This window comes from Euwallacea similis, chromosome 4 (assembly GCF_039881205.1).
Source record: "Euwallacea similis isolate ESF13 chromosome 4, ESF131.1, whole genome shotgun sequence".
Taxonomy (NCBI): Eukaryota; Metazoa; Arthropoda; class Insecta; order Coleoptera; family Curculionidae; genus Euwallacea; species Euwallacea similis.
Genome location: NC_089612.1, coordinates 2,492,906 through 2,518,568, shown reverse-complemented (window position 1 = coordinate 2,518,568; position 25,663 = coordinate 2,492,906). Strand labels below are relative to the sequence as shown.

Here is a 25,663-nt window from a genome sequence, read left to right as displayed (position 1 = left end):
AGGCAGAAAATTCAGGTAAAACCTAAATTATACTAAACATGCTTCTAATTTTTTATTATAAAATCAGAAAATGCAAAAACAAGTGGTGGCAGTAAAGTAATAAATATAAATAAATATCTGGAATAAGCACAGTTTTTAAAACTGATTTTCATTAGAAGTAAGCACTCATTAACTAATAATATATCTTCACTTTTAGAAATAAATAAACATAAGTAATTTTATGTTGAAAAATTGGCACTGAAAAGTGCTAAAAAAATAAATAGATATTCTCTCTAAAATAACAAAACTTTTTTCATTTTTTTGTGTCTGTACTATTACAAAGCTGTTTGCGTCCTTCCTCTATCAGAGCCACCAGTTTCCTTATAAAAGGATCCTCAAATTTTCCCTGCAAATTGTCAAAATACTCTTGACACTTTAAGGGAGTGTTATCCCGTTTCTCATACTGGGCTGCAGTAAACAACAAATCAAACCGATCCAAGTCTTTGACAAACTTTGCTTCAGGAGTTTCTTTGGCCTCATATTCCTTATACAAATTGTATATTAAAAGCCCTGCAGCACCTACAAAATATCTCTAAGACATATTTCCCTAATTTTGCCCCATATACCAATTACCAATATGACTGGTAATTGTCTTCATGGCATCATCCTCTTTTCGGTGCTTCTCATCTGCAGATATATTGTCACAAGGAGTTATGTCTCCCACAATAGATTCTGCTAAATCATGGACTACAGCCAGTTGCAGGCACTTTAAGCGGTCTAACTTTGCGTCATTTCCCAGCAGGAAAGTCATCAGGGCCATTGCATACATGTGTCCTTTAGAAGATTATTTTAACTTTCTTATTGATTGTTTTCTTATGTTATTTACCTGAAATCGACTCATGGTTCTGGATTTTCGAAAATATCCAGCCCCTACGCGGTTGGTGTTTCAGGTCATTAACAAATTTCAAGAATTTTAACACTTCTGCAGGGTTTAGGTTATCCATGGTTTTATTTCGGGAAAATTGTGGGTTTTAATCTTAATAGGAAAGGGAGTGGTTATAACCGCAAAATTCTACGTAAGTGGCACGCTACAGATTAATTGTTGCATGCAATGTTACATCATTGAATTACAAACCTTCAGTGTTTTAATTCTATATCTAAAAAATCCTCTTCAGATATCAACCTCAAAGTACCTTAACCAACTAATTTTTTTGCGCCTTTTGTTGAAGGCTTTTCAAGCCAAAGTCAGAATTTAAATATTGGGTGTACTGATGCAGAGTACACTAGAATTGTCAAACTAATCAAGTAGAGCAAATGGAAAATATTAGTTTTATACAGGACTGATATCGTATGCAGGGAACCTTCTTATTAATATCGTTGTTTCGTTATGTGTATACTTTGAATTAGTTTATAAGAAGAAAATTCCATAAGGATAAATGATTATCTACATTGTAGTCATGAATCAATCTATTTACACCGGAAATATGACCTATAATTTACACATTCTTCATTCACCCCAAATCTGACCTTCATAAAGAAAGTGCCATAACCTTAAACCAAAACAAACTTAGCAATTTTGTTCTGTTTCTCCCAATAAAAATGAGTAGAATTTCCACTTCCAACATGAAACTGGTGAAAATAGCCTCAATTGGAGGCATCGCCACAATAATAATGGGTTACGCCGCTCAAAAGAAAATCGAATCCAATGTGAAAACAGCCTCTTTTTACAAAGAAGCCCTGCTACTTGTCCGAACCCATCCGGCAGCAGTTCATCTGTTAGGACAACCCATTAAGGATGGTCGAATAAATGTGTCTGATGAGTCTAAAAACTATATCAAAGGAAATGTGGCAAATTTTGTAGTGCCCATTAGAGGACCTAAACAAACAGGGACTGTGTTCATATCAGCTATGAAAGACAAGGAAGGAGAAGAATGGAAAATTAGTAGGGTTGAGTTGGAGGCTTTTAATTTGCATAATAAGAGACTTGTGGTCAAAAGTGAAAGTGGCACTTGAGTGTTAAAAAATAGACTCAAAAATGATTTTATTTCTACATAAAACTTGTTCCTCAGTATATCTAAGCAATAAAATTGTCACCATTTAGGGTTCTCTATATAGCCATCTGGCTGTTCAAACTTGTGTGTTTGCAAATATTCACTAACAAGGAGTTCTAGTCGAGTTAATGCTCCCCCTGAGCATTTTGCTTCATGACATTTTGAAATAAAAGTCTGAAAATAAATTGTGTAATTAAACAACACACAATCAAAAAGGGAATATACTTTGGCTATGATTTGTATAATCCTTTCGAAAGCTACCCCATAAGAGGCCTTCATTTGAAAACCAACAGTCTCAAGGAAGACATGTAAAGCTGTTGCTGAGATATCTACTTGTGGATTTAGCCTTAGGAATGAGGCCAACCACTTCCAGCTCTGTTTCAAATTAAATGGGGACATTTGACCTTCTTTTGGTTTTGACAGAGTTAAGGCAAAAAAAAGCCTCATTATACCTGCAATAAATAAAATATAAAGTTGATTTGAATCTGATATGTGTATATTTGCATGCTTACACAAGAATCAATAGAAAAGAAAATAAGATCAGTTATAAAAGACTTACCTAACCAATTTTTTTTTAAATGAGATTTAGAATTAATTAGCAATGTGGCTTAATAGGAACTTATGTTTAGTTAATGAGGTTGGATAATAATTATATAAATAACAATACCCATTCTGTAAGGGCCTTATTTTGGTGGTACAGGTAAACTTTTCCTGCTAACTACCCCATACCTCTCATCCTTTTAAGAAACTTATCCTGTGTCTCAATCTCCCCATCCTTATACTGATATCCCAACTTGGAATAAAACTCCTGATCGCTTTCCCCCACTTGCCTTGGAATATAGTATGGCACCAAATATGGACAGAATTGATAAAAATAAACAAGCAACAATTGCCCAAACTCTAAAAAATCATTCCACAGAGACAACATCACAGTTGCATAACTAAATGCTGACTCAGGGCTGCTTGACACAATTATGTCTCCCTGCATGACAAACTTCCTGGCTAAAAAGTCCATGCAAAAGACCCTGCCTTGAGGGTGTCTTGAGGCATTTACTTGTTTATCACCAACATTAACCGACTGTCCTGCCAATAAACCATGCAGTCTTTGATATTTGTCCAAGAGATGCTCAGAATTGACACCTGATATGGAGTTTACAGGAATGTTTATGGCTTTCTTTAAATCAATTCTGAATGTTTTGAAAGCAGGGTCAGTTTCAATTTGAGTCAGTTGTACTTTTAAGTCCGAATGAAACTTCATTAAAGCTTCGTATGATTCAAGATCTTTCAAACTAATGTATTTGCTAATTCCAATATTATCATTGACCTTTTGAGGGATCAATTCTACTTGAGATGGAGGGACAATAGGTTGAGGTGAAGGACTGATAATAGTTGATTCCTTTTCCACCACTTTCTGATGGATATAATTCTGCACTTGAGTCACATAATCACTATAAATATTTCGGGCCTTTAGGGCAATTTCTTCACTTTCCTGTGCAAGCTCATTAAGCTGATCTACACTTAGTTCATTACCGAGATATGTTTGCACTTGCTGCACTTTGACATTTAACTTGTCAAGTTCCTCATTGTGTAATTTCACTGATTCACACCACTTATGTCCCTCAGGATCACAGCCATTGGCAGTTTCAATAGTACCATTAATTGCCTTATAAAATTTCACAATATTAGTATAAATCTTTTGTACCCCTACATCTTTAACAAGCTTCAGTTTCTCTGCTTCAAATTTCTCCTGCCTTTCCTTCATCTTCAGCAAAGCATTCTCCCTTATATGAGTCATGTGTATAACTGCAGCTGACTGCCCTGTATCAAATTTCTGACTAGCTTTAACTATTGTCATTTCTTGCCTTTGCATGTCTGCAATCAATGACAGTTCCTCTTTTATCCTCATCTGCTTCCCCACTTCCTCCTGGCTTTTCTCAAACTGTTTGAACAAGTTGAGACGCTCATTCAATGCTTTTTGTGCATTCTCCTGGCGCTCTAAGTCAAGTAAGTCTAATAGCTGTCTTGTTGGTAAGCCTCCTTTGACCTTGGGGCTTGTCTTTATAGATTTGTCTCTAGGTACTTTGCTGGAAGTGGGGGGCGAAACTCTGGGCAGGGGTTTAGGTTTGCGCACGGTACCGGGGCCGATGGTCACTTCGGAAATGTATGGGGCTATTTTGCGGAGCTTACAAAATACCGCTTTTTTCAAGGGTTCGTCAAATTCTTCGTCCATGATTAAGGTTAGTTTGTGCTAAATCGGAAATTGCAAATTTTGAGCTCTTTATAGATTTGTTGTGCTTTCAGCGAAGTTATAAAACATTTTAAAAATTAAATAAAGAAAGAGATCTTTATACAAAACACAACATGTCCGTAAAAAGTATACAACGTAATTTATAACCTCAATTTCCAACTATTAAATATTGACATCTGTCATTTTAACTAGTTCTATTTGTTCGTGAAACCTAATTAGTCAAAGTTTAAAGCATATTTCGCGAACTACACTTTTTACTCTTTATAGGACAATTGTTAACGTGTCTTCTTGAAAGTGGCACTGCATGCATGATAACCTTACTTTATTGTTGACAAAAATTCTATTTAACTCTGTTTAACTACTCAACTCCAGTCCTACATTACAAATAAATATGCCCACACGAGAAATACTCACTTTCCAATTCGGCCACTACAGCAATTTTATAGGCACTCATTGGTGGAACATTCAAGAGGCTGGCTTTGAATACAACCCATCTCTACCCTCTGAAATCGATCATGACGTTCTATTTCGGGAGGGCCTTACCCCCCAGGTAAATCCCTATATATTACTCTTAAATAAAAGCTATGAAAACTAACCTATAGGGCCGTGTGACTTACACTCCGAGACTGTTATTAGTGGATCTTAAAGGCAGTCTCAGGACTTTAACTCAGGAGGGAGAACTTTATGATTCACATGAGAATGCTTCTGAGGTTACGACACAGTGGCAGGATGGAAAAGTTGAGCTTAAAGAACAGGAAAAAGAGTTCAAAAATGAGTTTCAAAATGATTTAATGACGGAAAAACCTGAGGTGGTGATGAAGAAAAAATACAACTTGGAAAGTGAAGTTAAAGTGTGGTCTGATTATTTGTACCCTCGACTACATCCCAGGAGTGTTAATATTGTAGATGAGTATGAGCACTGCAATCCTGAGACTCCATTTGATAGCTTTTCGTTGGGATCCGAATTATGGAAATATAGCTTTGAAGATAATTTTGTTGACAAAATCCGCAACTACCTAGAAGAGTGTGATTGTTTACAAGTGAGTTCTATTTAGGGGCAAAAATATAATGCAAAGTAGGGTTTTCATATGCTTACAGATTGCACCAATGCATTTGCAGGGCTTTCAGCTACTTGTCTCGAATACCTGCATGATGAATTTGAACACAAGTCAGTGCTAGTTTTCCCTAGCATTCCTGCTTATTTTCCTGACAATGATTTCGAGACTGCTAAAGAGCAAGTTTATTCAATTATGAATGATTCAGTTAGAGTGATAAATACTCTACTGAGTTTTAATAAATATGTGAGTTTCAGTAGCTTATTTGCACCATTATGTGCCAGCCAAAATGGGTGGAGGCAACCAGGAATTCCAAGAGAATTTTACCATACAAATTTCAATGTGAGTTCAATTTTTGTGATATTTAGAAAAATGTGAGAATTTTGTGAATTGAAACAAATGGGGTTTTTAGCACAAATTGCCTTATCATTCAGGTGCAATCCTAGCGTCAGCCCTTGATACTGCCACCTTGAAATATAGACTAAAAGCTTCAAACATGTCCCTAGGAGATTTAAGCTGTGATTTAACTAGCAATGGTAGGAAAGCTGTAGTTGCAAGTCTTTGTCTGCCCTTCTCATTTAATGCAGACGCAGATTTCATTGAATGTCTTGATCTATGGGATGGGCCCCTTTACAAGAGCCTCTCCCCAAGGTGCTCTATAGGTACGAATTTAAAATAATAAAACATAAATATTACATTACAATCATAGGTACTGAAAGGGTGGTGCAGCACTTGACGTTGAGGGGTATTGAAGAAGCGCGCCTCAAAAAGCCCCCAAATAAAGCAGGAAAGCAGAGGGACATGCCTGCCTATCAATGTAAAACCATTAAAGATATGCTAGAGTTTTATTTGGGGTGTACCACTTATGCCTCAATAAACAGTGTGGCAACAGTGGCTAAAGGAATGCCAACCAAAAATCCTTTTCCTACATTCTTTGATGAATGGATTAATGCTGATGGGAATGTTCACTGGACGCCTAGAGCTGAGAATATGAGTAAGAGTGATCATGTTGAACACTGTAGATTGGCTAAATAATTGCTCTCTTTACAGTCCACTGTAATTTTTTTAATTATTAGTAAGGGAATGTTTATTTTTAGGAGTGGATTCTGTCCCAGTTTTAGCAGGTTTTCACTCATCAACAGACATTGGAGCGATGTTTGAATCTCTGCATTCTGAAGCTGCAAAACTTAAAATAACGCGCTTTCACCAATTTGCTTTAGAACGAGATGAATATGAAGAGTCTCTAAATGATCTTTTGTCTTTCAAAGAGAACTATGAGGACAATTATTTAATTTAAGGCTAAAAATTTTATATTTTATCTAATAAAAATGAGGATTTACAATAATATACAATTATTTATTCATAGTAACGGTCACCTAAAACACTGTAAAATAATACATCTAAAGGTTTCTATTGCAAGTTCAATATCACAAATGATATTGTAATTATTGCAAGCCAGTTTCAGTGATATTTAAGTCATTTCAAAGATACTAACTAACCTATACACAGCATGGTGTAAAAACAAAGTGATATGAATTATTGCATAAATAAATACATAGGGATATTGCAATATTCCTTGAGCACCTCGAACTAATCACTCGGCAGTGGCTGTTGACTGAGTGGTGACTGATTCTCTTCCCAAGGAACTCCCTAAGAAAATCTCCCTATAGAACTACTCTGATAAATATTATATAAACTCTACCTGGAGAATCTGCTTTCTCATTTATAAGCCTCTGCCTCTCTCGATACATTGAGACTCTGATATTCTCCAGCTGGTGGTAGCGTAGCAGCTTAATAATAGCACATACGGTCAGCTCCACCCATGCAGCAAATGAACCCCACACACCAAATTGAGCAGTTCCCAATTCAATATAGAAATTTTTTGTGTTAATCCCATCCTTGTGGTCAATATCCTGTCCCGCGGCAAATTCACATCTAAACCCAATTTTATGATTTCTCTAACAAAAAAATATGTAAAATACTCACGAAGGAAACCTTTGAGTCATATTCTCACACCATGCCATGAACCCAAAAGTGATCATGCAGGCTGCAATAATTGTACCAGCACTCAGGAATATGCCTACTATAACATCAATAAAAGCAGAAAGAAAGCTGCTATCAACGCCTCTCCATAGGAACATGGATAGCCTATATATTTGGATAATTGCCACTAGGAAGAGCGCAACGCCTATGAAGATGGTGTAATTGCAGTAACCCTGCGAGGCCCAGTTTACATCCAACTGTCCATCAGTTTCTTGCCAGAAACCAGTGGAGAATAACAAGCAGTGCCCCCTGTAATGGTGCAATTGGATAGCGACATAGTATCACTAAAAGAAAAGGGGGAACTACGCACTTGAAGTCATCTTGCTGCAGACTCATGGGGACGACAATGCACAGAGAGAGGATGAGGGCGACTACATGACCGGCGATTTGGCTTAGCAGGAGAATGTTTGTCAACGCCATATTTGATTAGAAACAGCATTTATTTACCACATTAAAGTGTATTTAGTTAAGTTTTATTATTAAAAAAAATAATCAAAAAATCAACTAAGAGAACACCAAAACATGAGAGTCAGCTGATTTTGACAATGAACGTCATTTTAATTACGGATGAAAGAATACCGACCACTAAACCATTAGACATTTAATTTGATATTCATGACTTTGACAAGTCTAAAGTGTCAGTGCCATATTGACCTTATTTCTATTTTGTGACAGTACTCAAGACAAATTTACACTATAAAAGTCTGTATAAAAATAATATTTAAATTATTGGGCGCCAAAAAGTACCCCCCAAGTAAGCCCCAAATCTACTACTCCTTAAAAACCTCTATAAGCCCCTTTGCCGTCAACCAACATTGACTCTAATCCTTTCCTCAAAACACTGAAATCCATTCTCAATGGCAACAAATCCTGAAGAGCCTCCAATTCTCAGTCTTCCGGAGGTGATCAGCATTAACGCGATTTGTCGACTGTGCGCTAACCAAAGTGACAAATTAATAGGAATTTACACAGATGACGGAGTCCAAAATGCCTTAGCTGAGAAGCTTAATCTGTACTTGCCCATTAAAGTAGCTGAGAGTGACCACTTACCATTGCAATGCTGCTGGCAGTGCGCTTCCACTCTTTTAGCATGGCACGATTTGGTTATTACAAGTGTTGAGGCTGACCGAAGATTGAGGTCTTATCAGTTTGTTGTTGGGGAAGAGGTTAACAAGACATATGAAGACACTGAAACGGCACTGGTTGTCGGGAATGATGAATCTTTGTAAGTTTCAGTTTATTTCTGTGCTTTCTCTTTTGGTCCAAAATGGATGTTTCTGTTGTCAAAAATGTCAATATTCACAATTTCAAAGATTTAAATTAACAAAAATAATTCAGTTGAAAGACCTTTCAATAGTGCCTGGAGACCAAAATTCTTCATAAAATACTTAGAAATCAGGTTCGAGCCTAGAACTTGATGGCAGCTTTTGTTTTAGGCCTCTCCCTGAAGAAACATCTATATTTAATCAACCAGATACCACTGTAACAGAAAACATAGCTTTAGTTGAAGACCCTTTAACCCCTCTTGAAGAAACTGATAAATCAATAAGGGACTGTGAAGAGCCAACAAAGAAGCAAACCTTCTATTTTGAGTGTGTTTATTGCTACGCATTGTTTCTCAGCAAAACACTTATTAAGAAACACTTAAAGGAAGACCATAGCGACCAGGATCCAGTGAAATTGGAGGAAATAATGATAAAGTTAGATTCAGAAGAAAGAAAACAGCGCCGAAGGTCTAAACACACACTTCGTCACCCTCTATTAAAAATTGATGAAGAACAGGTCAAAGAAGCAAAGCTGGAGGTGAATGGTCGGGTGTTTTACAAATGCAAACAGTGTGAGAAAACCTTGCATTCAGTGTACACTTTCATGTGGCACATGCGAATCCACACAGGCGAGCGCCCCTATGAGTGTGACTTGTGCAAGAAACAATTTCGAGTGTCTCAAGGCCTGGTGCGCCACCTAAAGGAAACTCATGAAGGGGTGAAAAACTTCAGCTGTGACATCTGCGGTCGGTCCTTCGCCACGAAGCGCAATGTCGAGGAACATCGCAGAATACATACCAATGAGCGACCCTACATTTGTGCCATCTGCGGCAAAGCCTTCAAACAAAAAGCATCACTGTTTGTACACAATCGCTCGCACAGCAATGAATATCCTTTTGCCTGTTCGCAGTGTCCACAGAAATTCCGAACTAAATCGATTTTGTTGTTACACATCACAAGACACACGGGTGAGAAACCATATTCCTGTGAAGTCTGCGGGAGGCAGTTCAGGCTGAAGTATGAGTTAAAGAGGCATACGATAATACACTCGGAAGAGCGGCCGTTTACGTGCTCAATTTGCGCGCAAACTTTTAGACAGAAGCGGTATTTGAGGAACCATTTGAAGCTGAATCACAGCATTGCAGATCCGCGCGAATTACTCAAGGAGTACGAGAACTTCACTTGATAAGACCAAGGGACTCCTAAACCATACTAAAATTTCCTTATAATCAAGGAGCAGTGAAAGAGTTTTTTTAAGTTTCTTAAACCTTTATTATCGTTATAAGTTGAACTGAAACTAAGGTTAAAGCAAGAATATTAGATATAGAAGAATCTTCCTTCAAACCACCCAAGAGCTAAAGATATTCTCTCGTTGTAGGCAAAGTACTGAAGACCTGTCAACCAATCTCACTCCTCAACCACCATCTCATGAGCAACTGCCTGCAGAAACTTGCAACCAATGTGATACAACCTGCATTCACACCTTAAAGACACACTTGCGCGTAGTGCACTCTCAAAAACTCAGACGAAGAAAATCCGAAATTACCGGCAAAGCCTTCCAGTGCAACATTTGCAACAAAGCCTACACGAAAAAGCACGATTTGAACAGGCATTTGCAGGGTAAGCACAATCAAAAAATTTCAACAAACTCTAAAACTCAAAACACGTCAATTTTGGCTCAGTGCCGAGAAGGGAACAGCAAGACATTTAAGTGCGACTTTTGTTTGAAAGTTTTCAACAAAAGTTCAAATTTCCTGAGACATCGCTCGATGCATACCAATATAAAAGCGTTTTGTTGCAATTTGTGCGGTAAAAACTTCCGCCTGAACATGTCTTTAACCAGACATATTTCGGAAGTGCATGAAGGAGTGCGAAAGTTCAAGTGTGATATATGTGAAAAGCAGTTCAAGAATAAGTGGTCTTTAGACGAACACTCAAATATTCATTTAGATAGGAGACCATATGTGTGCGACGTTTGCGGCAAGGCGTTCAAGCAAAAGGCCTCTCTGTATATCCACACTCAATACCACTCAAACCAGCACTCATTCGAGTGTAATATATGCCACCAAAAATTCCACAGAAAACATAATGTGAAGTTACATATTTTGAGTCATACGCAGCAAAAAAGGTTCAATTGCGAAAGTTGTGGCGCTCAATTTGGAACAAAAAAAGGATGGATTAGGCATTGTGGAAAGTGTCAAAAGAAACATTAAAGATAACCATAACCATTTACTTCTACTTCCATGTTTTAAAACATTACATTACTGACCTTATATCTTATAAATAATGGAGCAAAGAGCACACTGCCATGTAAATAGTAATGAAGTAACCTGTGCCCCAGGAAAGGGCTCTGGCAGGTTGAGGAATAACTATCACAGCATAAACAAATGTGTGAATGAATCGGGCTACTGTGAAAATTTGAATTAAAGTAGAGGCAAGGAATAAAGAGGGGTTTGTGGTGAGGTATACCAAAGACACGATGAAGAAGATGGGAATGTTTTCCAAGTCGTTCAGGTGTGCCCTAAAAAACCCATTTATTTCAAAAATGTAGATGGCAAGGTTTCAACTCACCGTCTAACGCGTTCTACATCTTCATGCACCTTGGGCTTCAGCTTGTAGGTCTGTGCATCCTCAGCATTTGCAAATGCCTATAACAAAAGGAAAATGTCCCTATTGTGGTTTGAATAATGTAAGTTGGTGTGTCTTTTTTTATTTAATAAAATAATGAGAATAAATAATAAAGTTCTCTAACCCCTCAAGTCCTGTTACTTTAATGATAAATTGAACTGACCCACTTACCTTGGTCTTGAACCTTTGTGCTGAAGTCAAAATGGACAAGAGCATCATTTTAAGTGATAATAAGGCAACATAGAAAAAATACGTGCGAAAAAGTGGTTGCTCGAGTAAGCTTTCGAAGTATACTGCTTGAGCCATTTTGGAATATTTAGTAAGTTTATGTGAATGTGGAACTTAATTCGCGGACGAAAAGACACTTAAACTGATGAGAAATACTAATGCAGGAATAACCATAACATGACAAGGATTAAATTAGGTTTTAACCATAACGTACATAATTATATTCTAAAGGTTAAGGCTTGTAATATCATGTTGACGTGTTCCTGTGTTGTCATATTTAAATATTTCAATAATTTGGCAAACATTTTTTCAATATTTTATAAAATTGATAATGCCTAATCTGTCAACGTCGCAGCTCTAAAAGGTTAGAATTATACGAATGTCTGTAACCAACATTGCATCTCAGCCTAGTTACCTAACAGTTAAATTTCGAGAAAACAATATTTATATGATAAATAAAATCTAATAATAACAAAATGTTAAGTTTTTGTTGTTAAAGGTTATCAACTCCAAATTAATTTAGTTATTAGAAATTAAAAGTCATGATATTGGTGAATAAACTTTCATGACAAAAATTAACATAAATAATTGCACAAAGAATAGTTCCACGTTTTTATCAATAAGTTAAAGTTCTAAACTCTCATGTATTTGTCAATATATTAAAGATGATGATAAAGCAATTTAGCAAAAACTGAAATACTTGAATACACCATGACGCTGCTATCTTACCAAATTCTTCATCCGTTGTATCCCAGTGAAACCGGACATTGCCAACATTTTCAAGCCTAAAAGCGCTACGTAGAAAGCATAGGTCCGAAATATCGGTTGTTGGACTAAACCCTCAAAGACAGTTGTACTCATTTTTCTATTTCAATTCACACGATGCTTATACTAAGAAATCTCGTATACTAATGCCAACTGAACACATAAATTGTTTTTCTCGACCAATGTCAACACCCATTAAAGGATGACTTGATGAATTGTGATGATTATTGATAATGGACTCGTCGTTTATTTTTGTAATGGAGAACTAGAAAGTACATAAATCGTGTTAGATGATCGTTCTTGTCGTCATGGTGAATGTAATTTGCATACATAACAATTTAAATGAAGTCTTTTTACAGCAAATACAATAAAATAGCCATCAAACTTTTCCATATTCACTAATAAAATTGGTCTTATTTTTGTAATTATTTTTCTGTATTAAACATCGCCAGCACTTAAAGAACCCACAAAGGATAGATAAAGTAAAATCTTCCAGGTAATTTTCATGTTTGAATGGAACCATTCATGACTCCAAATATCAATTACAATCTATTAAAGCAGTATATAATCTACAACCTTGACTAGAGTCAATAATAATCAAAAACAAAGAAAATATTAGAAGAGACTTTATCACAAAAAAATTCAACAAATTAAAATCCAACAATTATTGGTTAACATACATCACCATTTAATATTAAGGGCATTTTTCTGCTTCTCCACTGCATGATACTCAGTATGCAGCACTGCACTGACTTTATCATTATCTTGCCCCCCCAACCATATCTCATACAAATCCTTCACTACTTTATTGTCCTCTGGTGAAGCTACTGGTAACTTCCTATACAAATCTTCGACCCCCTTCACCATTTCTTTGGCAGAGACTCCATCTGCTGGCCGAGCCTGTGCTCCTCCATTTAGACATCCTGAAGGGCATGCCATTACTTCCACATAATGATAAGGTACTCGCCCTCTTTTTAGTTTTTGCACCAAGTTTTGAATGTTTCTGAAGCCATTGGCTATTGCAAACCTCAGCAAAACTTTGCCTTCACTTTCAACTAGGACTTCCTTGAAGTCTGGATTTCTCAATGATTTATACTCAAGGTTATCATTAGAGATTCCAAATAGTTCCTTTGCTGAGTTTATGAGGATGTAGTCCGAGTATCCTCCAGAACCTGAGCCAACATGGCTGTGTAAATTAGGTCTGATTTCATTATTGGGATTATTTTTCAGCCAAGGTTGAGAAAAGTTAGAAACCTCTAAAGATGATAAAGAAATATTGGATTTCAACAGCATTTGTTCCAGCTCAATTGCAGTAATCACACAATCAATATCCCTCTCCTTAGTGTGTTTATCTACAAAATCATCCCTGGCAGCTTCCAGTTTTTTATCATAGCAAGGCATCAGAGTAATATGGTAAATTGATTTGTTGTGGCCCACCCACTGCTTGATTAAAGACCCCATAATTTGTTGGGGAGATTTTATGGATGAAATGTAAGGAAGAATGTAGCTGCCATGGGTTTTTTCAGCATAACAAACCCAACCAGGGCAACTGGAAGCTAGCATTGGAAGGGGATTGTTCTTGGCCTGGTTATTATATCTTTGTATAAACTCTTTTTGAGCCTCAATAAGACACATATCCTCAGCCACTATCATGTCCACCACTATATCACTGCCAAGCATTTTAAAGTATGTTGCCAATTTGCCAGCACAATCATTTGGAGACAAATTGTATTTATATGCAAGTGAAAGCACTGGCTGTACTGACACTGACACCACAATCACTTTAGCTTCATCTACATTCCCTTGCAGTTTGACTAGATTATTTTCCTCGAAAACCCTGAATAGTTCCTCCTGACTTTGCTGCGTAACTAAAACACTTTCTGCAGAAGTAATACAACCTGAACAAGCCAAACAATCAGCTAATGTAATTTCTACTTTTTCGAGCTTTTGGTATGCTCCATCTTCTTCGATTTGAAAGTATGAACCATCTTCTTGGATTTTAATCTTGGAACCAGTACTTGAGGGCTTGATTTTTTTTATTTCCACGGGTTTAATACATTCTTGAGAGGGAATTATAAAGTCGTCCAAGTCGGTTAGCTGGAGCACGCCACTGAATCGAGACATTGTGGTTTAATTGGGGATTGTTTGCTTTAGTTAGAAAGGCATTTATTAACTAGTTCTCTTAATATTTTTGTTGGTTTTTGAGTTTTTTAATTGAATTTAATAACTTTGGAGAAATTTACGAATCATAATAAACAAACATAACCTAATAACTGGGGAACTGTTATTTAATTAGCGGACTAGTATTATTGCCTACGTCATGAACACACATAGGCGGACATTTTGTTTATGTTTTACAATTCTCAAAATATAATAATAGTATTTTATTTCAGGTTAGTTGTTACAATTTAACTTTTATCTTTAAGCTAGAAGATAAGAATATTTTTGGCAAAGTCGTCATTTCAAATAGGACAACATTTCAAGCCTTAGAATTTTGTGACGTCAAAGTTTCTCTTTCAATAAGAAACTTATAAGAGTCAAGCCGAAACAAAAAACTGATTATAGGCAACCAGATATACTGCAATGCAGACTTAGTTATTAAAATCACGAGTCTTATGGCGGTAGGCGGCACATTTGAAAGAATGAAATACAAAATGAAATAATTAATTAATAACCATTTCCTTTATAGAATTTAATGAACATTTATACTACATATTAGTTACATCAAAGATTTTATACAATTGAACGATTAAGAAACCCACTCTATCATTCCTTGATCAATCAAACATAAAAAAATGCATTATGATCATTACTACAGAACATTGAATACGGAAATTTGTCGCTTTAGGAAACTATACGATGTCACGTTTAGATCATAATAATAATTAAGACACTCATCAAAAAACTAATAAAATTCAAGGCCTAATCGGTCCGTAAATAGCAATCTTGACCGTTGTTAAGCCATCACCTTTTATTATTGAACCGCGCATCTAAATTTGTGATATTCATTAGCGGTTATTTCCCGTTTTGTAGGCACCTGCAGGTTCCTTGCGGGAGTAGCGCGTGTGTGCCATGGGATTTTCTTATCACGCATTATCACTATTTACCACTTGCACTAATCTAAAAGTCTCAAAGGCGAATCTTAAAATAATAAATTAATGATAAGACACATTTCAGTTAATGCCACAAATTTATCTTAACATCATTTGGTGCGGGATTTTTTACCACGGTGAAATGTGATTCTTGCAAGTGCGTGCTGAAAGTGTAGTGGAGTCTTTTAATAGTGAAAATGCACACTAGCAGCTCTAATGGTGCCAGCACCAGTGAAAGTATCGCTAATGATACCGAAATTGCTCAGCAGCACATTTCCAGGCCGAGGAGCAACAGTTGGAATGCGCAGTACCTTAATAGGAGAAGCAGGATCCCGTCATTTATTGCAGTACAGGAGAATGCTCGCAGGAGGATTAGTTTAATGCCCAACGTGGTAAGACTTAGGAAGCTTATAGGGGGTCATGTGAGTGATTCAGAGACTTTATTAGAATGCAAGTATTGAGAAAATGATTGTGGGTATAAACATGTAGTCTTATCTGTAAGGCAAATATAATAATGACAATCATGAAGCTGTTATTGTCATAAAAAAAAGTAATGAAAGTTTGCGATTTAAAACATTGAATCTTTTTTAACTGCAATATTGCATAATTGCGTTGTGTTTTGTTTGCTACAATCAGTTAAAATTAAACAAAATAATTAAGATTGTATTCAGGAAAAATGTTGATTTTTGACAATATGGTGAAGGAAAAATTGTAGCAAATCTCTGTCTTTCTTTATACAGGTCGGATTAGATAGAACGAGACAAAGAAAGAAGTTGTAGGTAATAGAACGTTTTTAGTTTTAACTAATATGCTCTTAAAGACAATATCATTGCTTTTTCTGGAAGTTCTGGATGTAAACATGAGCTAACACCCTGGTCTTAGACTACTTTCCTTCATCTTTGTCCCTCAAACTCTTCTTTCCGGCCGTAAACAAAGACAAAATAATCAGGCCTACGTCATCTGTTTATTATCTATTACTATTATCTTTCAATTTTATCATCAAGCGCATATAATTCCTTACCCATCAAAGTAACTTCCCTCTTTGTTTACTAACCCACAATAAACAAGGATAAATCTAAATTTACCTCCCCAGATTATTTTAATGCGCTGCTTTTCTTCTATATCGGTTGTCAAAAGTGACAGTAATCGTCCGCAGCCGATTAAAAAAAAACCAAATACATGTCGGATACGTGTTGTAATATATTAATTTCTCATTAATTTTGCTCGTTTTCCGTGTTAAAATTAAAGTGTACCGCTCCGGGAAGATCCATTAATGGATACTGGTCATGAATACGGCTACATTCCCCAAGTAGATGACGATGGCGTGAGTATTTCCGCGTCCCGTGTAGTCGTCCCTGAAGGGTTCTTATAATTGGAAATCGTCATGTCTCCTTTAATTAACGCGTTAAAAATTGTGTATTTGCGTGAATTTGGGAGTAGACAGTGTAGGGGAACTGTGACTAATCAGTTATTGTAATCTCGAGCACCTGACCTTAAGATTTTAGTGGTAGCAAGCTCTTTATGATAAAGCTTGTTTTTGTTATAAATTTTGACTGTTTTGGTCTTAATTCAGGAATTCAAAAAACCATATATTAAACGCTATTCTTTGTCTTATTTGAAATATTCGACAGATTCCTTATTAAGTCAATTTACTTCGTTAACACAAACATTTCTCTCAGAGTGAAGAGGCAACAAGCTCCCTGCACCTTAAAGTGATCAGAGGCAAGAATCTGATGAAAAAAGACATATTTGGAGCCAGGTATTCATTCAGCTTTTCCCAGCAGTAGTCTTAACTGCCATTATTCCTTTTGTAGCGACCCTTATGTTAGAATTGACCTTCTTCCCATCAATGGAGAGGATATCATAGATTCAGTGTTGACTAGGACTAAGAAAAAAACCCTTAACCCTGAGTGGAATGAGGAATTCTTATTTAAGGTGAGTTAGATTATAAGTCGGGCTTCTTTAAGATAGTAAATATTTCTCTTTATTTATAGGTGAAACCTGCAAAACATAAGTTGGTCCTGCAGGTATTTGATGAAAATAGACTGACCCGTGACGATTTTCTGGGCATGGTGGAGCTCTCCCTGACTAATTTACCTAAAGAACAAGAAGGCCGCATCATCCCTTCTGTCAAATACCTACTAAGGCCTCGAAGGTTCGTGTTAATATCACTAATGCTTGCTTGTATTCGCTTGTATATGTAACACTAAACATTATTTTTCTAATTTTGAAATATGTTTCCACCTTCTTTCTCCTGCATGCTCCTGATTCGTGCCCTTTCACGCAACATAGTAGTTTCAGCGCAAAATCACGTGTGCGTGGGCACTTGGAGATCTACCATGGTTATCTGCATAATCGGGGGCCTTCATCAGAACCTGTGGCAACAGTAGAGGAACCTATCAATCCCAATGAGTGGGAGATTGTAGGGGAGGGACGAGAGGAGACTGTGTCCCAAGTAAGTAGAGTTGTTTAAATTGCTTCTTCAAAGTTCAGAATTTCTTCAATTTAGGTAATTCCATTCAACATCATAATACTATGTCATATTTTCATTATAGCCAATTCTTATTACTTCTAACTCGACTGAATCCCAAACGCCTCTACCTCCAGGCTGGGAGGAGAGGCAGGATGCTAATGGGAGGACCTACTACGTGAATCATATAGCCCGGACGACCCAATGGGAAAGACCCACTTTAGCGTAAGCATCCTAATTCAGGTGAAAACATATTTTAACTTAAATTTACAGTAGCAGCAGTCCGGAAACTGAAGAAGTGGCTCGCGGCGACGAAAGGCAAGTGTTTGAGCGTCGCTACCATATAAGCGTGGATGAGCAGAGCAATGGCCGTGGGGATACTTCTAGCAATAACCAGGTAAGCCACCGTGCCATTTACTAATATCCTGCAAATGTGCATGCGTTTAGCCGTTTGACGAGGAGCCGACAACGCCGCATCCTCAAGATGTCCGAGTGGAAACTCGCGAACGCTTGGAGATTCCAGTAAGTTCAAACAATAGAAACTCGGCCGCATCTGACGTCACTAACCGGTCAAGCGCTACGGATTCGGACTATAACGGATCGGTGGAGAGTGAAGCGGACAGTCGTAGAGGGTCGCTGCAGGACAATGACAGGGTAAACGTCACGATGATGCCTCTCTAGCCCCACGGCGACGCTTGCGTATAACCCCGCCGCGCAGCACTAGTCCCGCCTATTTTCCAGTGTGTTCTCATTTCTTGACACTATTGCCAATGTTACTGAGCCATTTAGTTTTGTTAGTGTGTCTGTGTTTGTCTGCCTGAGTGACAAAAAATTTCTGGGTTCCAGTTGCCGGTCTGATGTTATTTACGTTTGCTTTATTTCTTACTTTTTTTTGGCATCTTCTGTTGTATTATTTGTTATTTGCTTTTCTGAGTAATAAATTTGAAAGGTGATTTCATTGGCAGCTTCCTTTCAGAGTTTCGATCATGTGGACAGCAATAGTTCATCCAGAAGGGATTCCCCAGTGTCCACAAATAGCAATAATGCGTCGCAAAGTGATTTGACGGCCATTGGAGAGGATTTGCCGCCTGGATGGAGCGTTCAAAGGTCAGTTTTTGTAATTGCAATTAATTAATTATTTTTAATTTGAATAAAAATTTACAATTTTTATATATACAGGGTGAGTTTTTTAAGTGTGTCACGTAAATATCTCTGAAGTTATGAGTTTTAGGAAAAAAAGTTTCAAATAAAAAAGGGATTATATGAAAGGGGAAAACTTTTGGCATCATCACTGTTTCGATTCAAGGTCATCTTCAGGCTCCAATCAAGGTCAACTTTGTTTTTCCAAATGGAAACCCCACATTTTTTTGACAGATTCTGATTTGTTGTTCAAAACAAACATATTTTTACTTGAAACATTTTTTTATTCATTTGATAGTTTTGCCACAAATTGACATTTTTAAAGAATTTTGTTCTAACGAAAATGCTTGTATCGATACATTCAAGAGAAGAAATTTAAAAAAAACATAATTTTTAAACAATTCAATTAAATAAGTGTTCAAAATGATGTCCTTCTACTTCAATGCATTTAGCGATCCTCATTTTGAACGACTGTTGGATATTCCAATATGTTTCTGGTGTTATGTAACGGCAAGCTACTCTTATTCTTTCTTTCATGTTTTCAGCAGTTGTTGGCACTTCAGCGTAGACAATTTCTTTTAAGTACCCCCAAAGAAAGAAATCTGGAGATGTTAAGTCTGGTGAACGTGCTGGCCAGTTAACATAACCACCACAACCAATCTACTTTTGAGGAAACATTTCATCCAATTTTTCCCAAACAACTGTCGCATAATGAGCTGGGCACCCATCATGTTGATACAACATGGTCATTCGTCGATTTAGATTTACTTCTTCCAGAAGTATTGGCAAGTCATGTGCTAAAAAATCGAGATACTTTGCAGCATTAAGATTTCCATCGATAAAAAAGGGCCAATTAAATGTTCTCCTACAATGCCACACCAAACATTTACAGTCCATGGACGCTGGTTTTCCACCTCTCGCAACCAATAGGGATTTTTAACAGCCCAGTAATGCATGTTGTGTCTGTTAAATTGCCCATGGTTTGTGAATCCAGACTTGTCCGAAAACAACACATTCGAGAAAAAATCATCATTTTGTCTGATTTTTCTGTGAGCCCAAGTACAAAAGGTAACTCGGTTTTGAAAATCGTCACCATGTAGTTCTTGATGAAGAGAGAAGTGGTAAGGATGAAACTTATGATTTTTTAAAATTTTACAAACACTACTTTGTGAAGTACAAGACTCTTCAGCCAGCGGGCAAGTACTTATATGAGGATCAAGTGCAATGGCAGCTAAAATATCAATTAGATTGTCTTCATTTCCAACGACAGTTTTTGAGCGTGCTCTTTTTTGTGTTTCGACACTTCCTGTTGCTCGAAATAAACTAACAATTTTATTGACAAAAGTCCGTGACGAAAGTACGTTTTGTGGGAAACGCTCGGCATAACGCTGCACCGTTGCAGTAGGACTTCTACCTGATTCGCCATAAGCAAAAATAATTTCAATTTTTTCGTCTTTTGAAAATCGCACTGCCATTTTACAATATTTATTAATCTAAAACTGAATTAAAACTGTAAGCGAGTAGGACTATGGGTTCTACTTGTTTATAAACTGATAAAACATCTATTTATTACGTTTTTTTATTCTTTCTTTATTTGCCAAGAAACATATTGGAATATTCAACAGTCATTCAAAATGAGGATCGCTAAATGCATTGAAGTAGAAGGACATCATTTTGAACACTTATTTGATTGAATTGTTCAAAAATTATGTTTTTTTTTTAAATTTCTTCTCTTGAATGTATCGATACAAGCATTTTCGTTAGAACAAAATTCTTTAAAAATGTCAATTTGTGCCAAAACTATCAAATGAATAAAAAAATGTTTCAAGTAAAAGTTAATTAGCAATAAAAGAATTTTATTATTAAATGAGGCTACTAGCATATTGTGACTTATTTTTGATGTGCAGGAATGTAAGAAAATAGCACCTGATTCCCTTTCCGATCCTAGTTCGAAAAATTAATTTCTGTTGCAACATCTGTTAAAACTGTGTTAAATTTAGGGCACCCAATGGTAGACTATTCTTTATCGACCACCACGAACGGACAACATCATGGGTGGACCCAAGAACGGGCCGCGCTAGTCCCATGCCCAACCAAACGGCTGTGGCACCAACAAACCGCAAACCAGACGACGATTTGGGACCGTTACCCGAAGGATGGGAAGAACGTGTTCATTCCGACGGGAGAATATTTTTCATTGATCATCGTAAGTCGGGACTATCCTCCCTTTGATTTTTCATTAACAAAATATTATGATCAGACACTAGGACTACCCAATGGGACGACCCTCGCCTTTCCAATCCCCAAATAGCAGGACCCGCTATACCTTATTCTCGAGACTATAAACGCAAATATGAGTACATGAAGACGCAGCTTAGAAAACCTGTAAGTTCCTTTATCATATTTTTTCAGAGGTTTATAATGAAGTTTTTGCCACAGACTAACGTGCCGAATAAGTTCGAACTGAAAGTGCGCAGAAGAAGCATTTTAGAGGATTCATTCAGAATGATTACCACTGTCAACAGGGTGGATTTGTTGAAGACCAAGCTGTGGGTGGAATTCGAGGGGGAGGTCGGTTTGGATTATGGAGGATTAGCAAGGGAATGGTTCTATTTACTTTCAAAAGAGATGTTTAATCCTTATTATGGTTTATTTGAGTATTCTGCCATGTAAGTAGTACTTTTTTATTTTTAATCTTGAGTTAAAATCTATAATATGATTTGATTTTAGGGACAACTACACGTTACAAATTAACCCGACTTCAGGGCTATGCAACGAGGAGCATTTAGCGTACTTTAAGTTTATTGGTCGAGTGGCCGGGATGGCTGTATACCATGGCAAACTCCTAGATGGTTAATCCTCAAAATACCCCTTTGATTTTGATTTAATTATTGTCTTTTTAGCATTTTTCATAAGGCCCTTCTACAAAATGATGCTCTCCAAATGCATTGACCTAAAAGACATGGAGTCAGTGGATTCTGAGTACTACAAATCTCTGCTCTGGATCAAGGAAAACGACCCTTCAGGCTTGGATTTGACCTTCTCTGTAGATGAAGAGACTTTTGGTCACACCACAGTGCATGAGCTCACCGAAGGAGGGGCTAATGTTCCTTTGGATAATTCCAACAAAGATGAATATATCAAGTGCGGGAAAATGCATTACGTATAAATATTTACTACTTAAAAAAATCTTTCAGATGCATAATTCAATGGCGGTTCGTCGATCGCGTCCAAGAGCAAATGAACGCTTTCCTTGACGGTTTCAAGGACCTGGTGCCCATGAATGTGATAAAGATTTTTGACGAAAACGAACTGGAGCTGCTTATGTGCGGCATTCAGCATATCGACGTGAAAGACTGGAAACAAAACACGCTGTATAAAGGGGATTATCATGCAAATCACATTGTGGTGCAGTATTTTTGGAGAGTAAGAGATCTGTGCAGTTCAAATAAAAGAGAGAAATGACTGTGTTGTGTTACAGGTGGTGTTATCATTTAATAACGAAATGAGAGCACGACTGCTGCAGTTCGTCACGGGGACTTCTAGAGTGCCCATGAATGGGTTTAAAGAGCTTTATGGCAGTAATGGACCGCAATTGTTTACGATTGAAAGGTGGGGCACGACTGATAATTTCCCCAGAGCGCATACGTGGTAAGTTAACTAGAGACGCTTTCCAAGATGATCTCCACTAATTATTTTGAGAAGTATGCTTTCACAATGAATTGCATTTTTTCGGGTTTTCGGTACATTCTATATAATTGTTTTGTAGCTTCAACAGACTGGACCTGCCCCCATATGAGAGCTATGCTCTTCTAAAAGAGAAGTTGATCAAGGCAATTGAAGGCTCCCAGGGCTTTGCCGGGGTCGACTAGTAAATCAAGCAATTTTTTAAATTGAGATTAAAACTTTCACTCATTCTGTCCATTACGTCTTAAGCCCGTAGAAACGCGGTAGGCGAGAAATTCCAAAAAGCATTTTAGGTTAGTTTTGAGGTGGCAAAATAGGCCTTTACAGCTAATAAGGACAAAATGCCCCCTGAATCTTTTTTGCCGCCATTATCCGAGAATTTTCGTCACGACTTTCTTCGGAGCGGAAAAATTCACTTGTAGATTGTGATACTACTCTATAAATACAATAGGTTTTTTTCTAAATATATAAAAGTTGTGGTATATGAACTTGTTAAATGCTGTATAAAGTTTATCATTACTCCATTGTAATTATTATTTAGGTATATTTGCTATCAGTTTGGACGATTCAAATTCACCCTAATGTATTACCAGTGTATGAAATTAACTGACGTTACTATTATATGTTTTTTCTTAAGTTTAAGGAGGTTTGTTGCTGTTGTGTTTTAAAGGTGATTTCTTTGTAGTTTTATTTACAGTTATACCGTACTTATTTGTGAGCTGAAACAACTGACTGATCTCACGCAAAAATCTACTTGGAAAAAAGTGTATAAGTCTCCTTTCCAATTATTATTTAACGCTGCTAGCAGCTTTATGTAAATAATATCATATAATTTATCGCAATAATCAGTCTGTATTTTTAATATATTATTGCTTATCAACCACTATTCAATGTTATTATCTACGCTAATTGTGTCTCAACTCCTTTGTTCTGGACCGAGCGGTGTCTTAATTAAAAAATATTTTATTTTGTCGTGTTTTTTTATTTATTGCAATTACAAATTTGATAGTTTTACCACTGGAGACGAGACCAGTACGTATGTGAACAGACGGTGTATTGTTTCTATCACGCTATACTTGACAAAATTAAATAAATGAATTCTCTCGTATAGAAAATGGTTTACGATGAGTAAAACATACTTTTTCTATCACCATTCATGATACAAACAATAATTTAATTATTAAACATTTTAATTATTGTTAACATCGCCTACCGCATACGCTGTACTTCAACAGTGAGTTTATTATAGGCAGCCAAGTATATTGTTGACCTACTTGACGCTTTGCTCATAGACAGAAATTCTTCCAACAATACTCCCATGAATCAAACTTTCATTTCTAGAGATGGAAGTTAATGTTATGGGATATTTCATCTGTAGAGATGAAAATATATTTTTGATTGGACTGAAGTATGATGGAAGTTGCCTTTTTTGTATGGCCGTAGTAAAAAGTCATTTTTCTTGAAAACGGTTGCGGATAGCGAGATAACCAGGTAAGTGTATATTTTTTAAACATAAACATTATTAGACATACGTTTTCCTATTCAAAAGTGGATTATTATTACAAACAAAACAACACGATTAAATAAAAAAAGGTTTATGAATCATACAAGCTGTCCCGATTAAGAATGCTCTTTACAGAGATCTAATAAAAAATAAATAAGGAAAAAGGGAGATGGTTAAATTATCAAAATGTTGTGCCTTTTTATGTTCTACAAAAACATGTCTCTAAATTTGAAAAATTCCAAATGGATCCGAAACTATTTGAGGAAAACCAAATTTTCGCGATTCCTTTTCCACTTTTTTAAAAATGTTGTTCAGGTTATGTTGGAAAAAGGAGATTATTTTTTGGACTAAACCATTTAAGAAATCATAACTGTGATATATCAGTGGATTCAGAAAAAAAGTAGAATTTATTGAGCGTAAAATAAAATTTATTAACTATTTAAAGAAACAAAGTTAATAATGGTTTCGAAGAAACAAAACATTGGATCGAAAATCTAAGAATACCATCTTGTAGAGGGGAAAAAGTGGCAATGAAAATGTCAAATTTATTTTAAAATATCTTTTGAAACAAAATCAGAACACAATATAAAAGGAATCGTGAAAAATCAGTTTTTCTTAAATAACTTCGGATCCATTTGGAGTTCTTCAAATTTGAAGACATGATTTTGTAGAACACAAAAAGGCGTAGCTTTTCGCTAATTTAACCATCTTCCTATTTCTTATGATTTACAAAATCCCTATAGAGTGCATTCTTATTCGCGACAGCCTGTATATGTGGTGCCCTCATTATTAACTTTGGTACTTAATATCAAGTATTTAACCAGTTTGATATAAGAACCATGATTAAAAATTCATTTTTTAATTTTAACTTTGACCAACTGCAACTCGGTTAATATCAATTTTTGCATTAAACCCCGTATTATGCAGGCCATCAATTGGCTCACTCTGAAGCGCGGTTTAAATTGACAGTTTTGCATGTATGGTTCAAACCACGTAACTTTTTATGTACGTCACAGGCTTCACATCATCAGTGATGCCACATCTTTTCAAGGTATTGGTGCAACACTATCAGTATTTTACAGTATTTAACAGTATTGTTAGATCCAAAGTAAATAATTATCATACTAATGAACAAAAAAGTAAAAATTATAATAATCCTTATTGCTAACAAATGAACAAATCTGAAGGGAATGTTCTGAATAAACACATTTAAAAAAGCATATTTACAATTAGTCACTAAAATCATTAAAGGTTTCTGATTCATTTGAGTAATTATCAACATTCATAATTATGGGTGAAATTTCCTTTCTATCAAACAGTTTTTCTTTGTTAAAACAAGTTAAAATTTTCTTTTCTGTGTGCTGAAAAGAATTTACATGATTTCTTAAAATCAGCACTTTTTTTGCTCATTCATAAAAAGAAACGCCTATTAAATACGATTTTTATGCATATCACAAATTTCGATGCGAATAACACTAACATCTAACAATATTTTAGTCACTAGTTTT

At 36.2% G+C, this 25,663-nt stretch overlaps 10 protein-coding genes across 17 annotated transcripts; 5 read left to right on the top strand and 5 right to left on the bottom strand.

The window, feature by feature from the left end:
- Positions 1–117: 117 nt before the first annotated feature.
- LOC136408264 (5'-deoxynucleotidase HDDC2) lies at positions 118–1,093 on the bottom strand. The gene is made up of 3 exons (XM_066389141.1): positions 866–1,093; positions 613–813; positions 118–558 (listed from the first exon to the last, which is right to left on the bottom strand). Exons 1-3 carry the CDS (start codon positions 981–983, stop codon positions 293–295), a joined length of 585 nt encoding a protein of 194 aa, XP_066245238.1. The 5' UTR covers positions 984–1,093; the 3' UTR covers positions 118–292.
- Positions 1,094–1,573: 480 nt separating this feature from the next.
- On the bottom strand, positions 1,574–4,353 carry Gle1 (nucleoporin GLE1). The gene is made up of 3 exons (XM_066389848.1): positions 2,760–4,353; positions 2,256–2,482; positions 1,574–2,204 (listed from the first exon to the last, which is right to left on the bottom strand). The coding sequence occupies exons 1-3, from the start codon at positions 4,258–4,260 to the stop codon at positions 2,070–2,072; spliced, it is 1,863 nt and encodes a 620-aa protein (XP_066245945.1). The 5' UTR covers positions 4,261–4,353; the 3' UTR covers positions 1,574–2,069.
- LOC136408753 (uncharacterized) lies at positions 1,579–1,992 on the top strand. The gene has a single exon (XM_066389897.1). It carries the CDS (start codon positions 1,579–1,581, stop codon positions 1,990–1,992), a length of 414 nt encoding a protein of 137 aa, XP_066245994.1.
- A 273-nt stretch (positions 4,354–4,626) lies between the features above and the next one.
- Positions 4,627–6,672, top strand: mst (misato mitochondrial distribution and morphology regulator). The gene is made up of 6 exons (XM_066389849.1): positions 4,627–4,828; positions 4,881–5,318; positions 5,358–5,675; positions 5,746–5,995; positions 6,043–6,327; positions 6,431–6,672. Exons 1-6 carry the CDS (start codon positions 4,670–4,672, stop codon positions 6,628–6,630), a joined length of 1,650 nt encoding a protein of 549 aa, XP_066245946.1. The 5' UTR covers positions 4,627–4,669; the 3' UTR covers positions 6,631–6,672.
- Positions 6,634–7,896, bottom strand: LOC136408727 (transmembrane protein 179). The gene is made up of 4 exons (XM_066389862.1): positions 7,687–7,896; positions 7,320–7,625; positions 7,036–7,268; positions 6,634–6,983 (listed from the first exon to the last, which is right to left on the bottom strand). The coding sequence occupies exons 1-4, from the start codon at positions 7,794–7,796 to the stop codon at positions 6,928–6,930; spliced, it is 705 nt and encodes a 234-aa protein (XP_066245959.1). The 5' UTR covers positions 7,797–7,896; the 3' UTR covers positions 6,634–6,927.
- A 109-nt stretch (positions 7,897–8,005) lies between these two features.
- Positions 8,006–9,978, top strand: LOC136408720 (gastrula zinc finger protein XlCGF57.1-like). Its single transcript, XM_066389852.1, has 2 exons — positions 8,006–8,601; positions 8,813–9,978. Exons 1-2 carry the CDS (start codon positions 8,234–8,236, stop codon positions 9,825–9,827), a joined length of 1,383 nt encoding a protein of 460 aa, XP_066245949.1. The 5' UTR covers positions 8,006–8,233; the 3' UTR covers positions 9,828–9,978.
- Positions 9,949–10,857, top strand: LOC136408752 (zinc finger protein OZF-like; the record flags this gene model as incomplete). The annotated part of the gene is made up of 1 exon (XM_066389896.1): positions 9,949–10,857. A coding segment is annotated over one exon (906 nt), but the record flags the coding sequence as incomplete, so codon positions are not given.
- On the bottom strand, positions 10,847–12,413 carry LOC136408728 (microsomal glutathione S-transferase 1-like). Of its 2 annotated transcripts, none has more exons than XM_066389864.1 (3): positions 12,227–12,413; positions 11,213–11,289; positions 10,847–11,162 (listed from the first exon to the last, which is right to left on the bottom strand). In XM_066389864.1, exons 1-3 carry the CDS (start codon positions 12,356–12,358, stop codon positions 10,919–10,921), a joined length of 453 nt encoding a protein of 150 aa, XP_066245961.1. In that variant the 5' UTR covers positions 12,359–12,413; the 3' UTR covers positions 10,847–10,918. The 2 variants fall into 2 exon arrangements, with proteins under 2 accessions (XP_066245961.1, XP_066245960.1); XM_066389863.1 differs by lacking the exon at positions 12,227–12,413 and adding an exon at positions 11,441–11,697 and having other exon boundaries at positions 10,849–11,162.
- A 530-nt stretch (positions 12,414–12,943) lies between these two features.
- On the bottom strand, positions 12,944–14,495 carry LOC136408716 (probable cytosolic Fe-S cluster assembly factor AGAP009023). Its single transcript, XM_066389850.1, has one exon. The coding sequence runs from the start codon at positions 14,384–14,386 to the stop codon at positions 12,944–12,946; it is 1,443 nt and encodes a 480-aa protein (XP_066245947.1). The 5' UTR covers positions 14,387–14,495.
- A 794-nt stretch (positions 14,496–15,289) lies between these two features.
- On the top strand, positions 15,290–23,620 carry Nedd4 (E3 ubiquitin-protein ligase Nedd4). 7 transcript variants are annotated; one of them, XM_066389834.1, is made up of 17 exons: positions 15,290–15,746; positions 17,034–17,113; positions 17,169–17,289; positions 17,349–17,509; positions 17,647–17,809; positions 17,910–18,049; positions 18,101–18,221; positions 18,272–18,478; positions 18,801–18,931; positions 20,965–21,170; positions 21,225–21,349; positions 21,404–21,633; positions 21,695–21,816; positions 21,868–22,108; positions 22,162–22,390; positions 22,446–22,615; positions 22,734–23,620. In XM_066389834.1, the coding sequence occupies exons 1-17, from the start codon at positions 15,552–15,554 to the stop codon at positions 22,834–22,836; spliced, it is 2,745 nt and encodes a 914-aa protein (XP_066245931.1). In that variant the 5' UTR covers positions 15,290–15,551; the 3' UTR covers positions 22,837–23,620. The 7 variants fall into 7 exon arrangements, with proteins under 7 accessions (XP_066245931.1, XP_066245929.1, XP_066245932.1 ...); XM_066389832.1 differs by having other exon boundaries at positions 15,291–15,746; positions 18,098–18,221; XM_066389835.1 differs by having other exon boundaries at positions 15,292–15,746; positions 17,656–17,809; positions 18,098–18,221.
- The last annotated feature ends 2,043 nt before the right edge of the window (positions 23,621–25,663 follow it).

What these genes read in the sequence shown, in the direction of transcription:
- LOC136408264 (XM_066389141.1), bottom strand. Translation starts at nt 983, where the DNA reads ATGGATAACCTAAACCCTGCAGAAGTGTTAAAATTCTTGAAATTTGTT. An exon ending in GAACCATGAGTCGATTTCAG is followed by an intron (nt 814 to 865) that starts GTAAATAACATA and finishes AATCTTCTAAAG; the next exon opens with GACACATGTATGCAATGGCC. An exon ending in GACAATTACCAGTCATATTG is followed by an intron (nt 559 to 612) that starts GTAATTGGTATA and finishes GATATTTTGTAG; the next exon opens with GTGCTGCAGGGCTTTTAATA.
- LOC136408753 (XM_066389897.1), top strand. Translation starts at nt 1,579, where the DNA reads ATGAGTAGAATTTCCACTTCCAACATGAAACTGGTGAAAATAGCCTCA.
- Gle1 (XM_066389848.1), bottom strand. Translation starts at nt 4,260, where the DNA reads ATGGACGAAGAATTTGACGAACCCTTGAAAAAAGCGGTATTTTGTAAG. An exon ending in GTTTCTTAAAAGGATGAGAG is followed by an intron (nt 2,483 to 2,759) that starts GTATGGGGTAGT and finishes TATTTATTGCAG; the next exon opens with GTATAATGAGGCTTTTTTTT. An exon ending in TTATACAAATCATAGCCAAA is followed by an intron (nt 2,205 to 2,255) that starts GTATATTCCCTT and finishes ATTTATTTTCAG; the next exon opens with ACTTTTATTTCAAAATGTCA.
- mst (XM_066389849.1), top strand. Translation starts at nt 4,670, where the DNA reads ATGCCCACACGAGAAATACTCACTTTCCAATTCGGCCACTACAGCAAT. An exon ending in GGGAGGGCCTTACCCCCCAG is followed by an intron (nt 4,829 to 4,880) that starts GTAAATCCCTAT and finishes ACTAACCTATAG; the next exon opens with GGCCGTGTGACTTACACTCC. An exon ending in TTTACCATACAAATTTCAAT is followed by an intron (nt 5,676 to 5,745) that starts GTGAGTTCAATT and finishes TGGGGTTTTTAG; the next exon opens with CACAAATTGCCTTATCATTC.
- LOC136408727 (XM_066389862.1), bottom strand. Translation starts at nt 7,796, where the DNA reads ATGGCGTTGACAAACATTCTCCTGCTAAGCCAAATCGCCGGTCATGTA. An exon ending in ATGACTCAAAGGTTTCCTTC is followed by an intron (nt 7,269 to 7,319) that starts GTGAGTATTTTA and finishes AATTGGGTTTAG; the next exon opens with ATGTGAATTTGCCGCGGGAC. An exon ending in TGAGAAAGCAGATTCTCCAG is followed by an intron (nt 6,984 to 7,035) that starts GTAGAGTTTATA and finishes AGATTTTCTTAG; the next exon opens with GGAGTTCCTTGGGAAGAGAA.
- LOC136408720 (XM_066389852.1), top strand. Translation starts at nt 8,234, where the DNA reads ATGGCAACAAATCCTGAAGAGCCTCCAATTCTCAGTCTTCCGGAGGTG. An exon ending in GTCGGGAATGATGAATCTTT is followed by an intron (nt 8,602 to 8,812) that starts GTAAGTTTCAGT and finishes CTTTTGTTTTAG; the next exon opens with GCCTCTCCCTGAAGAAACAT.
- LOC136408728 (XM_066389863.1), bottom strand. Translation starts at nt 11,575, where the DNA reads ATGGCTCAAGCAGTATACTTCGAAAGCTTACTCGAGCAACCACTTTTT. An exon ending in CACAAAGGTTCAAGACCAAG is followed by an intron (nt 11,290 to 11,440) that starts GTAAGTGGGTCA and finishes CTTTTGTTATAG; the next exon opens with GCATTTGCAAATGCTGAGGA. An exon ending in GATGTAGAACGCGTTAGACG is followed by an intron (nt 11,163 to 11,212) that starts GTGAGTTGAAAC and finishes TGGGTTTTTTAG; the next exon opens with GGCACACCTGAACGACTTGG.
- LOC136408716 (XM_066389850.1), bottom strand. Translation starts at nt 14,386, where the DNA reads ATGTCTCGATTCAGTGGCGTGCTCCAGCTAACCGACTTGGACGACTTT.
- Nedd4 (XM_066389832.1), top strand. Translation starts at nt 15,552, where the DNA reads ATGCACACTAGCAGCTCTAATGGTGCCAGCACCAGTGAAAGTATCGCT. An exon ending in TGGGAAAGACCCACTTTAGC is followed by an intron (nt 18,050 to 18,097) that starts GTAAGCATCCTA and finishes TTAAATTTACAG; the next exon opens with TAGCAGCAGTCCGGAAACTG. An exon ending in AGACGCAGCTTAGAAAACCT is followed by an intron (nt 21,350 to 21,403) that starts GTAAGTTCCTTT and finishes TTTTTGCCACAG; the next exon opens with ACTAACGTGCCGAATAAGTT.